Source organism: Daphnia pulicaria, chromosome 1 (assembly GCF_021234035.1).
Source record: "Daphnia pulicaria isolate SC F1-1A chromosome 1, SC_F0-13Bv2, whole genome shotgun sequence".
Taxonomy (NCBI): Eukaryota; Metazoa; Arthropoda; class Branchiopoda; order Diplostraca; family Daphniidae; genus Daphnia; species Daphnia pulicaria.
This window is the reverse complement of record NC_060913.1, coordinates 8975996-8993335: the sequence shown is the minus strand read 5'-3', so window position 1 is coordinate 8993335 and position 17340 is coordinate 8975996. Positions and strand designations below refer to the sequence as shown.

General features: G+C 41.3%; 4 protein-coding genes across 4 annotated transcripts in view; 3 read left to right on the top strand and 1 right to left on the bottom strand.

Annotated features, from left to right (window-relative positions):
* Positions 1-17340, bottom strand: part of LOC124344997 (verrucotoxin subunit beta-like) — a 493626-nt gene that overhangs the window by 55051 nt on the left and 421235 nt on the right. The gene's annotated exons all lie outside the window — the stretch shown is intronic.
* The window catches only part of LOC124344966 (mucin-3A-like), a 322367-nt gene that overhangs the window by 138944 nt on the left and 166083 nt on the right, over positions 1-17340 (top strand). The window lies entirely within an intron of this gene.
* Positions 5510-8070, top strand: LOC124345613. Its single transcript, XM_046798317.1, has 5 exons — positions 5510-6994; positions 7071-7154; positions 7268-7309; positions 7376-7531; positions 7595-8070. Exons 1-5 carry the CDS (start codon positions 5584-5586, stop codon positions 8035-8037), a joined length of 2136 nt encoding a protein of 711 aa, XP_046654273.1. The 5' UTR covers positions 5510-5583; the 3' UTR covers positions 8038-8070.
* Positions 12107-15548, top strand: LOC124345645. The gene is made up of 7 exons (XM_046798320.1): positions 12107-12687; positions 12794-14180; positions 14257-14319; positions 14449-14490; positions 14569-14610; positions 14686-14841; positions 14905-15548. The coding sequence occupies exons 2-7, from the start codon at positions 12812-12814 to the stop codon at positions 15360-15362; spliced, it is 2130 nt and encodes a 709-aa protein (XP_046654276.1). The 5' UTR covers positions 12107-12687; positions 12794-12811; the 3' UTR covers positions 15363-15548.

Here is a 17340-nt window from a genome sequence, read left to right as displayed (position 1 = left end):
CATTGCTGACGAATTGGAAGGCAAAGGTTGTATGAGAGAACTGTTAACATTATTATGGATTCACATGATTGTAGATGCCAAATACCAACGTCACTTGTCTCGCTGCGAGTCACTCATTCCGTTAGTCACGAAAAAACACACGCAAATCGGTTACGAATACGAGAAAGATTTCACTTATTCCGCTCTATCCGCTGAAGAGAGAAACCCCAACCTGTCAGATATAATCGATTTCCTTTCAAATGTTTCCGATTGGCATCCGCTTGTCGTTGCAACTTATCTGGGAGACGCTGAATTACTCGACAGATTAAAGCAGGACGGAAAGTATAACATCAACGGTGTGTACAGCAGTTTCACTCTGCTCAACCTGGCCATTCTCTTTTCTAGAACTGAAATGGTTCAACATCTCCTACAAAAATGGCAAGCCGATCCCACTAGACGCGACGAAAAGGGAAGGAACGCACTCCACATGGCGGCCAAATTCAACAGAGAAAAGAAAATAATCGAATTATTATTAAACAAAGTTTTCATTGACCAATCCGACGCAACAGGAACGACAGCCCTGAATCACGCAATCATGGCATCCAACACCGATATCGTTAAATTCCTGTTGAATAACGGCGCAGACCCTAGAAGATTGGACCAGATTGGCCGTTTGCCATTTCATCTGGCGGCCTTTTACGCCACGGACACGAAGATCATCGATCTATTACTCGCGAAAACGAAAACAGTTAACGTTAACGACTGCGACAAATTCGGCGTGACTGCCCTCCATCACGCCGCCATGGCGTCAAATAATAAAATGGCAAGTCACCTGTTGGCAAAGGGCGCCGATGTCAACCGCCGTGACGATCGGGGTGTTACTCCACTTCACGTGGCTGCATTCCATGCAAATAACATGGAATTGATCAATTTGTTTCTCAGCAATGAAAAGGTTGATCTACGCTGTTGCGACAACATTGGGCAAAATGTCATCGCCTACGCAAGGAAAAACACGTACGGATTACGAGACAAAATTATTGATCGCGTGAAAGAAAAAGACGGCGGAGTAATCAAAGAATACCTTTCACTCAAACAGGCCAAAATTGAAATGCAGATCCCCTCCTGGAAAAGTCTAATTTGGAGGTCCCTTGCAGCTCTGACTGTCCCATCGCTAACGTGGAAAGAAAATCAACCGAAACTCTTTCTTGTACCTCACGCAGACGTCAAACCAGGAAAAGGTGGCGAAATATCCGAACCCGCTTTAATCCGTTTACTAACAAATGAAGAAAATATCAAACAACCAAACTTGACTGAATCACAAGCTGTCGGAATGCTGAACATGTTGAGCGTCATCGATCACTGTTCAACCATCACAATAATTCACCTTTATCAAAGTAACGGCAACAATTTCATGGCGAATTTAATAAGTGCTGTTCACTCTTTCATCATTTTCCAAACGACCAGCGACAAGGATGGAGACCACTGGTGGTCATTGGATAGGAAAGCGGATTACATCGTCCTGCAACGATCCCGCTCCTTGGACGCAGTCACAAACAAGTTTGGGAGCCAAGAGCGAAAGAATGTCAAATGCAATACTAAAAACTTGGTAGGAAAATGTTCAATCAAGGACCTTTTAACAATCCTTTGGATCCATCAAGTCATGCAAGAATTCAACCCAAACAAAAGTTCAAACAGTCAATCCTTCGTCACTTTGGTCAGCGAATCCCTCACGGTGAGAGACAACAAGAAACATCAAAGTGACGGAACGTTGGATTTAATCAGCACCCTTTCATTAGGCATATGCAAATGGCATCCGTTATACCTGCCCATTTATTTAGGAAATACCAGGCTGTTTGACAGAATCAAGGATTTGACAATGTGCGACAATTTCAACCACAAAGTCAGTCCGCTAAACTTGGCGATTGCACTTCACTGTGAAACCAAAATGATTCGACACATTTTAGAAAAAGACGATCCCACAATTCGTGATGTGTCGGGGAGAAATGCACTCGAAATGGCCGCCATCTACGCAGAAAACACGCAGGTATTAGATTTACTTTTAAAAAATTACAAAGTGGAAATTGACGGACGAGACGAATCCGGGAGAACTGCCCTTCATTTCGCCGCCGCTTCATCAAATGTCGTCGCTGCCGGAAATTTAATCGAAATGGAAGCCAATCCCAACCTGCCGGACAGCCATGGCCGTTGTCCACTTCATCTGGCGGCATTCTTTGCCAAGGACATTGACATCGTCGAGGTTTTTCTCAACGACAAGCGAGTCCAAATCAACTCGGTGGACAATAGTGGACAAAATGCGCTCTGCTACGCCAGACGCAACCGGCACGGACCAACCGAAAAGATTGTCAATCGTTTGAAGGAAAACGGCATCGCAGATGAGAGGAAAAGGTCTACTAGCGACAAGGCTCCTCCACTTGAAGTTGCGATTCAATATTCCATTCCAACCGGGGGTCTATTTTTTCGTTTGGGAAAATTGGAGAGCAAAGTCGACACCTGACAAAACAGGAAAGCCATCAAACGCATAATTTTTCTGATTCTAATTCAATGTGATTTGATTGGCCATAATTGGAAATACACAATCGGAAATGGAACTGATTCTTTGATAAATACAACATTTGACTGGATTTCAACCGTAAAAAAAAAAAAATGACTTTTACAAAAAAAAGAAACAAATTGTTTGAGCACAACGTCTGGAGTGAATAAATTGATAATGTAGGATTTGAAAATAGCCAACAAGCTGTCGAATATCGAAAAAATAAAAAAAGATCCGTCCATGTCTTGAACTGAACGGCGAGCAAGTCGACGACAACGAACGTCTTATGGACAATTCATCCAGATGGAATTTAATGTTGGAGAAATTATCGACCGCGCCAAAGAAATCGACGACAGAGTAATCAAGGAATACAATTTTGAACAGAAACTAGTCAAGTCTGAAATGAAGCGTATCCCCTCTGAGGGAAATTCTCTTTTTGGATTGACTCGCGGTTGTGCCCGGCACTTGGCTTCAGCCAAACGCTCACACACTAAACACTATAATCGAAGCGAAAATGAACAGAACCCAGGAAAGGAGCTTGGCAAAATAGAAATTCTAAAAAGTGAGAAAGCGACGGCGTGCCCATGAACGGATCGCAACTCTAATCTCATTTCACAGTGTAAAAATGTTTCCTATTCAAATATGTGCATCATCTTACATGTTCCACCTATGTAGTACTTGGAAAAACATCAGTCAACGAAAATGATAATCTTGAAGATCAATTCTCCCGCCATGACTAGCACAAATGAAAACGTGTTCGAGTGCCTATGATGTCGTGGCATCAAAATGGAAGGCCATAAAAGATCCACCGACTGGCCACGACACACTACAAATGGCCGTTCTCAATAGATAAAAAATAATAATAATCTCTAGTCATTCCCTTATTCAATACAAAATATTTGAGACTAGCTATAAACATGGTCTGAAACATCGACATCGATATTCGCCCTTAAACTCAATCATCTATCCTGCAATCGCACACTAGTAATTGACGTCATCACAAGTGTTTTGAATTGGTTCCTACCTGGTGTAGTGTCACCTGTTCCATCCCTGCATCGGCAAACAGCTGGGAGAAGAAGAATTGGCCGAACATTTTCTCCATCCAAGTCTCACGACCAAATGTCGCATCCCCGATACAAAATAAAACCTGCCCATCAACGAAATAAAGAAAACTCGGTATTATATTCCATTATCTGCTATAATAATAAATATGAGTTGAAATCAGTCAGGAAGTTGGGAACACAAAGACATGACACAATTGGTTGCATGGGTAGAAAAACCAAAGGAATTTAAAAAAAAACGTTTCGTGAACTTTGTTCAATCTGAAGTACCGTCCAAGTCGCACAACACGAGGGACACATCTCGAACGAAACGACGACAAACTCGTGTCTATTTAATTCTGGCAAATGTTGGCCAACAATAATCCCTACAAATATGCACACACTAAAAAATGACTTGAAATAAATAATAACCTCACCTTGTATGAAAGCAGCAACTGTAAGGCCGTACAGCCGTACGGCGTGAGTGGTTCACTTGCAGATGCGCCAACTCCCGTCGACGTGGGTAGAGCCGAACTCCCACTGTTTTAATGAAATGGAGAATTAGTCACGGCAAAACCTCATCACAAACAATTACAGTTGACCATTTTCCCCTCTTCCTTTCAATAGAAATGACCACAATGGAATCAGACCAATTCAAACACCGAATCAATTCAACAGAAATATTTCACAGATTTGATGATAGTAACTGGAAACATGGGCACGACTGAATCGCAACGTGGATGGAATCAAACTGCAATCAAACTACAATCGAGTTGGAATACGGTGGAAAAGAGGCAAAGTGAATCAATTGGAGGCCACACCACGCCCAGACCATAACGTCAATCGCAGAAGGGATGGCGATCTTTTTCTCTTGTCACTTGGCTTATGTCACTCTTCCTTTCTTTCAAGGTTCATTTAACAAAAAAAAAGGTACTAGGTGAGAAAATACTGCAAATCAAATAATAACCAAAACTCTCATAACACAACGGAAATCTAAGAAACTAATGGGCGTTTCTTGTTATGACCTTCGTTATGAATGACTTGAGCTTGCGGTGGTTGACTGTTAACTTTGGGGGGGGGGGGGGGGGGGGGGACAAAGAAGATGGAGAAATATGAGACCCATTACTTTTCTTTGCTTAAAATCAAATTGATATCAGAATTAAATTTGTTTTAACTCTAAACAGGAAGAACACCGAATTGAACAAGTGGAGCGTGCCACAGGATTTGGAAAAAGCTCAAATTAGAATTTGGTGTGAAATTTAGAAAAATGAATCGACTTGACTGTAAGCTGAGATGTCTAGTCACCAACGGAATAAAACACGTCGCCATCGCCACAGAGAGTGAGAAACAAACGCCAGTTGCCTGGTAAGTACTCGACAATTTAATCGTGAACAAATGGGTATAGAATGTTCGATGGTTTTCAGACACAACAAACGAGCCGGAAGTGCTAACTGCAATAAACTAACGAATGTACAAGTTCCCAGAGATCATCAAGTCAATTTTCCCTTTAATCCCAAGTCTAGACAATGACAAGATTCGGGTTAAATTATACTCGTAAAACTGGGAGGGATTGAGTTATTGGCCTGTCGGAAAAGCGTAATACTACGGAGATCAATATGAATGTCAAGGTGGTGAAATCGATCACTTTACTGAGGTGTACAATTCATTCCGTGTGATAAAACTTGAAACGCCTGATTCAAATCATCCTAATATAAGTAAATTGTTTGGCATTTCTTTGATCCGCAATGGAAACTTTCGCAATTTGAACTGAACTACTATCAGCACCTCTCTCTGTCCCTGTCAACGTGATTCCGATAAGACGATAAAACGATAAGAGAGATAGACAGCTACGTGACGCTAGCTGCATTAGTTGATTAACTTTAAGACAAAGACGTTGCAATACTAAAATCCTCACCAAAGAATTGCCAAGTAAGTCTTTTCCAGCACATTAATCTTTGAACGGAAAAGATTTCGTCGCATAATTACCGCCAATTTGATAAATTTTTTCTTTCTATGGAAATAAATTTAAATGGTAGGAGATTCACGTATCAAAAAATGAAAAATCCTTTGTCGCCGAAATGGATGATAAAATCCCTGATTGCATTCCTTATACTTTGTGTTGGAGTTTTCTGCCAATCAGACGAGTCGACATCTTCATGGGCCAAACTCCAAATTTCACCCAGCGAACTCTGTTCAATGCCCTACGGCAGTTTCCGAATCAACATTTACGAACACGCAAACAATCACAAGGCAACGACGACAAACGCAAGTGTCAAAAAATATTTTTACGCGCCCATCGCCTTGCTGGACCACCAAAGCGCCAAAAGTTTCTTCAACAACGTCACAAAACAGCCCGAGGTCCGTTTCCGCGTTGAAATGTGGAACCCAAAAGTCGAGAGCAAAGTCGTCAATTATTTGACCGAATTTCTCAGTCAACCAATCAAATCAAATCAGGTTCAAGTCATCCCATTCGATAAAGTGATCCTGGCCAGCACGTCACCGTCCGCCACTTTCACACTGAAATCAAATTGGCTCCCGTATCAACTGGACAAGTGGCTCCAGTTGACACTTTCCTGTTTCCACCAACGAGATTGCAACCAACTGGCGGCCGCCATGCGGACCAACCCCAAACAATTCAACGACTTCAAACTCCTTTTCAGTTTGTCTTCGCAGACGTCGCAGACCAAACAGACGGTCATCCGCATTGACAACATCGTCTCCGGACAAATGATGGCGCAAATGTTGCAGAAATTCAACGAAAGTACCAAAGAAGCTCTGCTAACAGCCAGTGATGAGAAGAAACTCCTGACGGAATCGATGACCAACGTCTTGGTCGACACGTTCGACGACTCGGACGTCGTTTCCCAAAATTCAGAGTCGCAAATCTACAACATGTTGAAGAGTTTGCTCGTCTCGTCCAGGAACATCATCAAAGAGCAAAGCGACAAAATGTGGGACTCGGTTTTTTGGAACGAAGACAACTACCGACCAGACAAGACATCGAAAACAATGAACGACATTTACAATAAACTGGACAAGGAAGAACAGAAAAAGTTGATTGACACGTTCCAAAATACCAACACATTTGAGTTTGGCGCAGGAGTTAGTATCCTGGGCATTACCTCGTTTAAAACAAAATTCAAAAAAGAACTTTCCCGCCACGGTTCAACAACAAAGGAAGACATCAACAAACTTCTCCAGGAAAGTAAAAATCACGGCGAATGGGACGGTGAAAAATTTGTTCCCAAACCGCTGGCCCTCAGCAGAGTCAATTTGGCAAAACTGCGGGACACGCAATCCTTCCAGGATCGCAAAGTGAGCGTCCGCTACTCGACCGCCGTCCTGTCAACTCCCATCCATTTCCTACAAAACTCTGAGCTGACAGCCACGGATGAATGGCAAGAGTTGAAAGACGAATTAAAAGGTATTTCTATGAATATTTCTGTGTAAGATTCGATTAACTGTCGTAATTGATAAAAAATGGTTTCAATTTTCCACAGAAACACAAAATCGTTTATCATACGCTTTGAAACTTTTAACAAAGAGGCGCATCACTTTCGAAAAATTAGAAAAGCAGCAAAACGGTAACCTTTTAAAAAATGTGGCTAAATAAAAAGAATAAGATTATTTAACAAAATCCGGTACTAAAGCCAAACGACGAATGTTTGGCATATTTTATAAAATATTTTTCTTACAGATACGAACGCAACTGTTTTCAATTTAATCAACGATGTAAATGGTACGGTACAAATAACGTTTGACCAATTCTCTTAATTCGCATTAAGCTTTTTTCCCTATTAAATAGAGAGAACGAGCGCCATTGTCGACATTGGTAAAATGCCCGCGTCCTGTGCCGACCTCCGAAAAATCGGACACATTAAAAGCGGATTCTATTCCATCATGGGAAAAAGCAACATGGAAACTGTTCACTGCAACTTCGCAAAGCAACAACGCGATCCGGGTACAAAAATAATTTTGAATTATAGTCTCCCATCCCATCCATCTATATTGAATTGTTTTGTAGATTTCCAGAAAGTGATCGGCTCCTTCGTCGTTAAATCAGGACCCGTTTACTTCCACGCTCAATCAACGACCAGTTTTCGAAGTGTCAACACGGCAATTCCCTTTAACCTGATCAGAATGAATGTGGGCAATGCCATTAGTTCCAGTGGATTATTCGTAGCGCCTAGATCGGGAAAATATTTCTTTGCTTTTACGGGATTGAGTCCAGATAATTATGTTCGAGTTGAATTTCAGATGAGGACTGGTGTCAATTCGAATTGGATAAAATTAGGGCACGCCTTTGGTCAAAAGAATTATCAAACTTTGACGCTCCAGTACATTTTGCAACTTGGTAGAGGCGACCAAATTCGATTGATGTTACAGGACGGAGTATTGCACAGTGATACACCTTTTGGCCCGATTACAAGTTTTTCTGGCTGGCTAATGGAAGAAAACATCTTTTAAACAAGGCCCCCTTCAAAATTCATTTGAGAAAAACAAAAGCAATTTGGTGAGCAAAAAAATTCCCAAAATGATCCATTTCTTGAAATTTCCAAATTGAAATCCACACTCGCGAATCTTGTTTGAGATTTTCAAAGTTTAAACAAATAATCCGATCCCATCCCAATGTCCCATGAACAGAAATAAATTGTTATCGATTAACCTTTGTGTCAAGGATGAAAAAACTTGTTGGCTAAGTTAACCAATTTTTGGCAACTTATGAAAATGGCAATCAAACACAGCAACGGGATAAGTTTTTAGGATTTTGATTTTCCTTGTTGGTAACTCACAGGGCCCCATCACAGTTCACACCCACGAAATCCAAATGTTTCCCGAAAAGGAAAAAAAACTAAACCAAGAATGGAATATCTATAATATTTACTAACATTATGGAACAAAAGAGACTAGATGGGGCATGGAACCAAATTGATGCGCTCAAAATTTCAGTTCCCAATTTTCGATGGCAAAAGAAAGGGATTTTTAGCGTTGAAAAATCAACATTGTACACAAGTCTTTTAGGTGTGGGACGCAGAGTCACTCGACTGCGTTGAGATGGACACGGCTCGAGACCGACGCTAATTAAGTTATAAATAAAAAGAAATAACTGCCAACATTACCATCAACTTTTCGCAAAATGGCCAACCCACAACTACAAGTGTGCAAATGCTTCACGCCCACACTCCAAAAATAAAAATGAATTGAACTTCTTACCTTGGGAGAGCAGCAACTACAGCCGTAGAGGTATCGTGATTCACTTGGTGATGCGCCAACTCCTCTCCTCCGACATGCTACTGTTTCTAACTGACGTGGGCAGAGCCGAATTCTCACGATTCTAGTGGAATGGAGAAGTGGTCATTGACAGCAAACACCGTACACAACCGTCAAAGGTTCACCATTTTCTCCTCTTCCTTCAATAGAAATGACCATAACACAATCAGAACACCGGATAAATTCAATAGAAATATTTCACAAGACAATCAGAAAACAAAATTCGATTTGAAAATAAGACGACTCGAAACATGGAGGAAGTGAATCGCAACCAACGCATCGGCACCGTGGATGGGATGCAACTGGAACAGAGTTTGCAGCAAACAAAAAGAAAATATGAGTCAAGGTGAAAGAATTCGAGGCCACACCGCGCCCTGATCATTACGTCAATCGATAAAAGGGAGGGCGAACTTATTTTCTGCTCGTGGCTTACGTCACTCTCTTTCTTTCAAGGTTCATTTGGAAAAGGTGCAAGGCGAGAAATACTGCGAATGCAATAGGAAAAACGAATACAACGGGAATCTCAAAACTAAACCCCAAAGGTCAGTGTGACTATCGTGCGTCTCTTGTTTCTTGTTTAGGACCTACTTAACGTTTTAAAGTGCTCGAGCAGATAGTCGACTGTTAACTCGAGAGATTTGTGACTCATGGGACATTTCTTTACTCTTTTAATTGAATATTGCGATTGAAATATTTCAAGGTTAATTTTTTACCTTCACGCAGTTTGCTCTTCAAATTCTTCTTCCGGATCAGGTCGTCAGTGCCACTTTTACGACGATGTTCAGCTGGAGCTACTGGACGCAGAGTTCGCCAGGGATTCGTTTGCCAATCGAGAAGGACGTCGTCGTCGTCGCATCGCCACTCGGTTTAATAACTGGACAAATACAAAATAAAAAAATTGAAATTACACCAAGCAGTAACTATTACTAATCAAGCTAAGCGCCTTAGTACGATTTAACCATTAGTCCACTACCAACCCAGCAGGGCGAAACAGTCATTTTGGCAGCAGCTGATTTCAAACAACTTGAAGTTTCATTAATTAAGTTAAGAACCTATGAACCTTTCTCTACAAAGTTGTATCAAACGCAAAACCGCGTAATTAAATTAAACATAAGCGACCTCTATTTCTGGGAACGTTTGAAACAAGAAAAATATCGTAATATCAGGAATTGCTGACGCAAATGGAAATTAACCGTCACAGAAAAAGTCGACCGTCAATAGAATGTCGAGGTATTGTGTTTACTACTGGCAGAATATTAAAAGATGATGCCCATCGCGTTGGTTGTTACGGGGATGAAGGCAGAAATGGTGTTTCCGCCTGTTGGAGGCGATAGATACACAACACCATCGTTAGCCTGAGAATGTCAAATAAAATTCGGATAAAATCGCCGCATCGAAAACTGAAATTCAATTTCTTTTTCTTACCCCAACATTGGCTTTGCCGATCTCCAAATTGAAGGTGGTGAATTTTAATTGGATCATCCATCCTTCCGGCGCGGTAATGACGACTATGCAAATCCTTTAACAATTCGCCAGGGAAATTGGGAGACTGGACAACACCAGAAGTCGTTGAAGTCACGTCGCCGCACATAGTTCCGCAGTCTTTAGGCGTCCGCCAATGGATTTGTAGAGACGGTCAGATTCGTGATTCAATTGAAACGAGAGAAATTTCAATTCACTTAGTCGTTTCAACCTCAAGTTTGTTAGGGCAATCGAATGATGTTCATTACCCGCTGGATCAGAAACAGAACAACTAAAAAGAATCGGCAAAGGAGTTGTTGTAGCCTTGGTAGTTGTAGTTGTTTGAATCGTTGCTCTGCGGTTGTTGTGCTCTATGGACTAGAAGTTGTCGTGACGGTTGTTGGTTTGGCCGTTGTTGTTGTCGTCGTGGCAGTTTGACCTGGCCAGTTCTTCTCGCTATCAACTTGATGGTTGTCATCTTCTGGGAATTGCAGATTTCGTCAATGGCCTCCTGTTTTGGACATAGTAGGCCCAGAGGAGGAGGCCCAGAGGAGGCATATGTTTTGGCGCCAGAGGTTGAATATTGAATCTATAAAACGAGAAATAGTCAAAACAGCTTACCGTACCCCAGCAGCGACAGCCAAAAGAAAGAAGACGATCGAAAAGAACTTCATTTCCTACGGGAGAATCAGAGGTTTATGAGTCAAAGAAGTTTTGAACAAGAAGTCTTTCAATTTGTCTTTCAAACTTCAAAGCTTTTCCTTCCAACAATGAATTTGTTTTGCCACCGAAATAAGCTCATGCTGCAATTTACCTGGAACTTCTCGGACGATGCAGGAGAGGGGACGAACTTACCGACATCAAGTGGCCGCCAGCCCACGTGAAGGTTTGGATGGTGGACCGCGGTTGAACCCATTCAAGAACAAACGGAAGCCAGTCAACTATAGGTGGCAATTCTCTCGGCCGCGTTGTATACGTCACGTTGGATTGGCGCTTTCAATCAAAATGTCACTAAAAAGTAAGCAATGGGCCAATGAATAGAGTTAATGAAATGATTGGCAAAAAGTAGCTCATTAAAAAGTAAGGGGAAGGGACTACTGCGTTATGGCATGAAGATAAGTATGGGAAAACATCACAGAAATCGTTTACTGTATGTCTGCGAATAAATACCGTCACGAGTGAAAGACGACTGCCAATTAGAAATGCCGTGCCCGTTTTGTGACAGGCAGAACAACTAAAAATGATGTTGTTGACCACCCCGTTGATTGTTGGCCGCGGGAATGGCGCTTCCGGTTGCCTACACCATAGGCGGGATTGCGACGTACAGAATCACTCGACTGCATTGCCATGGACACGGCTCAAAACCGACGCTAATCAAGTTGTAAATAGAAACGGACAAGATTAGAAATGCAATAAAGATCTAAAAATGGAATATTGGATGAAACTTAAAATTGCCCCGGCCTGTGCGTTGAAACTGGGCGAAAGTGCCATTCTATTGTAACGGATCATGTTGCACTAGATTTATATTGATTAATGATGTCATGTTGTTCGTATATCTGAGCTCTGCAGGTGTTCCAAACGTGCTGATTGAACGTTTGGCGTCTTGTGGGACTCGTATGGAGGATCCATGAGTTCATAGTGCGTGACTTTATTATAATTGCATTTCCGTATACGTGTCATTAAATGTAACATAATCATTTCTAGAACTGCGTAGTTAGACGTCAACTACGTGGCAATAGAAATGTTTGGGCATAAAAGTTGATGTTTTTAAGTTAGTATTGGCATTGCTATTCTGAGACCAGATCTGAGTTAGTTAGAACTGTCAATTGAGAATAGCCAATATCAATCCAGTGTTCTTCCCTTTTCTCTTCCTATATTTGGTATGTACTCACTCCTTTTTTAAAACCAATGCACCATTTACATTTTTTGGGAAATCGCCTCCGGCATTTTTACATTCGTTATTATTTAGTGTAGGGTTCTTTTCGAGAACCTTTACACTATTATCAAAGTCTTAAAACATGAAGGGACTAAGTTATCGTTAAGTCAGAAAAGCGTCAAAAGGAGATTAACCTTTCAGTCGAGAAAATTGTTGATCACTCAACTAAGGTGTACAGTTCATTTTGCGTGTGATAAAACTCATGACATCGATTAAAATCATTCTATTAAGTAAAAAGTAGCGCAGTATTTTGATCCGGCAACGAGACTAATTGACCATTTCAACTCGGCTATTATTATTAGCACTTGTCTCTGTTGCAATCCAGGTTGTTTCCGTTTACAGAAGTATTTAAAGGCGGATAGCTACTTGACGCTAGCTGCATTAGTTGGTTAACTGTAGAACCCGACCAAGAACCTTCGCTACTTAAATCCTGACGAAAAAATTGCAAAGTAAGTCATTTTCCAGTACATTTATCTTTGAACGAAAGGATTTAGTCAGGTTTTAACAATTAATTTGATACATTTCTTTCTCTATGGGAATATATCTAAATTGTAGGAGATTCACGTGCTAAAAATGAAAAATCCTTTGTCGCCGAAATGGATGATAAAATCCCTGATTGCATTCCTTATACTTTGTGTTGGAGTTTTCTGCCAATCAGAAGAGTCGACATCTTCATGGGCCAAACTCCAAATTTCACCCAGCGAACTCTGTTCTATGCCCCACGGAAGTTTCAGAGTCAACATTTACGAACACGCAAACAATCACAAGGCAACGATGACAAATGCAAGTGCCAAAAAATATTTCTACGCGCTCACCGCCTTGCTGGACCACCAAAGCGCAGCGAGTTTCTACAACAACGTCACAAAACAACCCGAGGTCCGTTTCCGCGTTGAAATGTGGAACCTAAAAGTCGAGAGCGAAGTCGTCAAATACTTGACCGAATTTCTCCGTCAGCCAATCGATTCCCATCAGGTTCAAGTCATCCCATTCGATAAAGTGATCCTGGCCAGCACGTCACCGTCCACCACCTTCTCACTGAAATCAAATTGGCTCCCGTATCAACTGGACAAATCACTCCAGTTGACACTTTCCTGTTTCCAACTAGAAGATTGCAACCAACTGGCGGCCGCCATGCAGACCAAACCTCAGCAATTCAACGACTTCAAACTCCTTTTCAGTTTGTCTTCGCAGACGTCACAGACCAAACAGACGGTCATCCGCATCGACAACATCGTCTCCGGACAAATGATGGCGCAAATGTTGCAGAAATTCAACGAAAGTACCAAAGAAGCTCTGCTAACGGCCAGTGATGAGAAGAAACTTTTGACGGAATCGATGACCAACGTCTTGGTCGACACTTTCGACGACTCGGACGTCGTTTCCCAAAATTCAGAGTCGCAAATCTACAACATGTTGATGAATTTGCTCGTCTCGTCCAGGACGACCATCAAAGAGCAAAGCGACAAAATGTGGGACTCGGTTTTCTGGAACGATGACAACTACCGACCGGACAAGACCACGAAATCAATGAACGAAATTTACAATAAATTGGACAAGGAAGACCAGAAAAAGTTGATCGACACGTTTCAAAACACCAACACATTTGAGTTAGGTGCAGGGGGTAGTCTCGTGGACATTGGCTCGGTCGAATCCAAATTCAAAACTGATTTTTCCCGCCACGGTTCGACAACAAAGGAAGACATCAACAAACTTTTCCAGGAGAGTAAAAATCACGGCGAATGGGACGGGGAAAAATTCGTTCCCAAACCGCTGGCCCTCAGCAGAGTCAATTTGGCAAAACTGCGGGACACGCAATCCTTCCAGGATCGCCAAGTGAGCGTCCGCTACTCGACCGCCGTCCTGTCAACTCCCATCCATTTTATAGAAAACTCTGAGCTGACAGCCACGGACGAGTGGCAAGAGTTGAAAGACGAATTAAAAGGTATTTCTATTAATAATTTCTCTACGTTTTGATTAATTGTCGTAATTGATAACACATTTTTTTCAATTTTCCACAGAAACACAAAAGCGTTTATCATCCGCTTCGAAACTTATCGAAAAATTAGAAAAGCAGCAAAACGGTAATATTTAAAAAAATGCGACTAAATAAAAGAATAAGATTATTTAACAAAATCCGGTACTTAAGTCAAAGGGCGAATGTTTCACGCTTTAGAATTTCCGCCTATTTCATACAATTTTTTTTGTTACAGACACCAACGCAACTGTTTTCAATATAATCAACGATTTAAATGGTACGGTACCAAAGTCAAAGGGCGAACGTTTCACATTTTAGAATTTCTGCCAATTTAATATATATTTTTTTGTTATAGATACGAACACAACTGTTTTCAATTTGACCAAACATTTTAATGGTACGGTGTAAACGTTAGACCAAGCTTCTCTCGATACCATCGTCATTCAAATCAACTTTTTTGCCTATTAAACAGAGAGAACGAGCGCCATTGTGGACATTGGTAAAATGCCCGCGTCCTGTGCCGACCTCCGAGAAATCGGACACATTAAAAGCGGATTCTATTCCATCATGGGAAAAAGCAACATGGAAACTGTTCACTGCAACTTCGCGAAGCAACACCACGATCCGGGTACAAAAATAATTTTTAATTATCGTCTCCCATCCCATCCATCTATATTGAATTGTTTTGTAGATTTCCAGAAAGTGATCGGCTACGTCAACGTTAAATCAGGGCCCGTTTACTTCCACGCTCAATCAACGACCGGTTTTTCTATTTTCAACAAGGAAATCTCCTATAACCTGATCAGAATGAATGTGGGCAATGCCATACATTCGAATGGATTATTCGTAGCGCCTAAATCGGGAAAATATTTCTTTGCTTTTTCGGGATTGAGTGGCCGGGCTTCTTCTGCTCGAGTTGAATTTCAGATGAAGACTGGTGATGATAAGAATTGGATAAAAATAGGGCACGCCTATGGTCAATGGAATTTGAATACTTTGACGATCCAGAATATTTTGCAACTTGGTAAAGGCGACCAAATTCGATTGATATTACAGGAAGGATCATTGCACAGTCAGAGTGGTACTGGTACAAATCATGGCCCGTCTACAACTTTTGCTGGCTGGATAATGGAAGAGGATATATTTTAGACCTTCTACAAAATCCATTTGACAAAAAAAAAATTACAATTTTAAAAATCCCCAAAATTAATTAGTGGTTTCAGTTGACAACCCAAATCCTAACTAGCGAGTCTTTATTACTTGAAGTCCAAACAAATAACCCGATCCGATCCCACGAAATAAATGATTGATTAACCTTTGTGTCAAGGATGAAAATACTTGTTGATTATGTCAATCATTTCTTTTTTGTCTGCAAGAGAACGCGGATTAATTTCAAACAAAGTGGTATAAAGCCAAATATGCAAAGGGTGGATTAAACAAAAGAAAGATGATTTTTCCACCTAGGATTAAATGTTTCACTACGATTCAACAGACATTCAAAGCGCAGTTCAATTTCCTAAAAAAGCGTAATACTACGGAGATCGAAATGAATGTCAAGGTGTTGAAATCGATCACTTTACTAAGGTGTACAACACTGTAAAATTCATTCCGTGTGATAAAACTTGAGACGCCTGATTCAAATCATCCTAATATACGTAAACTGTTTGAATGCGACAACATTTTGCGCTGGCAAAGCTCAACAATTACAGTAACAACGGGATACTTTGACACGAAAGTGGTAGTCTCTGAAGTATTCGCTGATTGACTATATAAGTTCAAAGAAAATAGCTAAACATGATCTGAAACATTGACATCAATAGTCGCCCTTAGACTCAATCTATCCTGAAATCTCACAACAGACAATCGCACAAGAATAATACGTGAGATGTGGTTCCTACCTGGTGTATCTCGTGTCACCTTTCCATCCCTGCATCAGCAAACAGCTGGAACAAGAATTGGCTTCCATCCATCCAGTTCTCAGCCAAATGTTGCATCGCGAATAAAACCTGTTTATCGACAAAATAAAGAAAACTTGGTATTTTATTCCATTACCTGCTCTTAAAATTATTTGAAATCAGTATCAGAATACAAAAGGGAATGTTACCAGCAACCACAAACAGATCATTTTTTTAACACCTTCCATACCACTGAGAATAAGTTGGCCTGAACTTTGCGTCAAGACCAACACAATTTGCATGGATCAAACAAGAAGGAATCGTTCACTAAAGCATCAGAGTCGCACAACAACGATGAATAATAACAGTTGACACATCTCGAGTGTAGCTTATTTCAACGGTTTGGCAGTTCGATTTAAATGACTGTGCGTGCATGAACTGGGTGGAAACCAAAGTTAACTCACTGGGTTCTTGTTTAAATCAAAACGAAAGCAGGAATCCCTGGGTGCAACTCATGAAAATCGATAACAGCCACTGATGAGAAGTAGCTCCTGACAGAATCGATGACCAACGTCCTGTTCGACACTTTTGATGACTCGGATATTCAATAACATATGAAAGATATTAACAAGAAATCAAGAAAGGAAAATCGAATTCTTACTGGTTTCCCGTCTATGGATCGGAATTTGACGATCGCACCCTGTCCATCCGTTCCGCAGTTGGAAATGCTGCTGAAGACCTCCTCAGGCACCACTGAAGTATCAACCCGCCACTTGTAGCTGTCGCAGTGCAGTGGATCAGTGCACGCTTTGTTTGAATGGAAATGGCGAGACACGGTAGGACCCCACAGCCCGCCAGCCTCCAAAATCGGCATAAGGGAGCAGAATCCTCCATTGGATTTCGCTGGAATCGTTTTCTCGCTCAGAGTCCAGTAGCGGAAGTTGTGCAGTGACATGGGCAATTGGCTTCCGTGGGAGAGGTGGGGGAATCGAAATAAGGAATGCCCTTGTGAATACATTCACACACACATGAATGTACACAGAGACGAAGGAAAAGGCCAAAAGGTAAGAAAGGGAAAAGATATCAAATTCCGCTCGATACAGATTTGTGGGGGTTAACCTGTTAAGTAAAAAGACAAAACTTGGAGAAACGTTTTGAAAATCTCCAAAAAGGCCAGCCTGGATTTGTCATTCCAAAAGTTCACTTAGAGTCGGTGAATAAGCCACTATAAT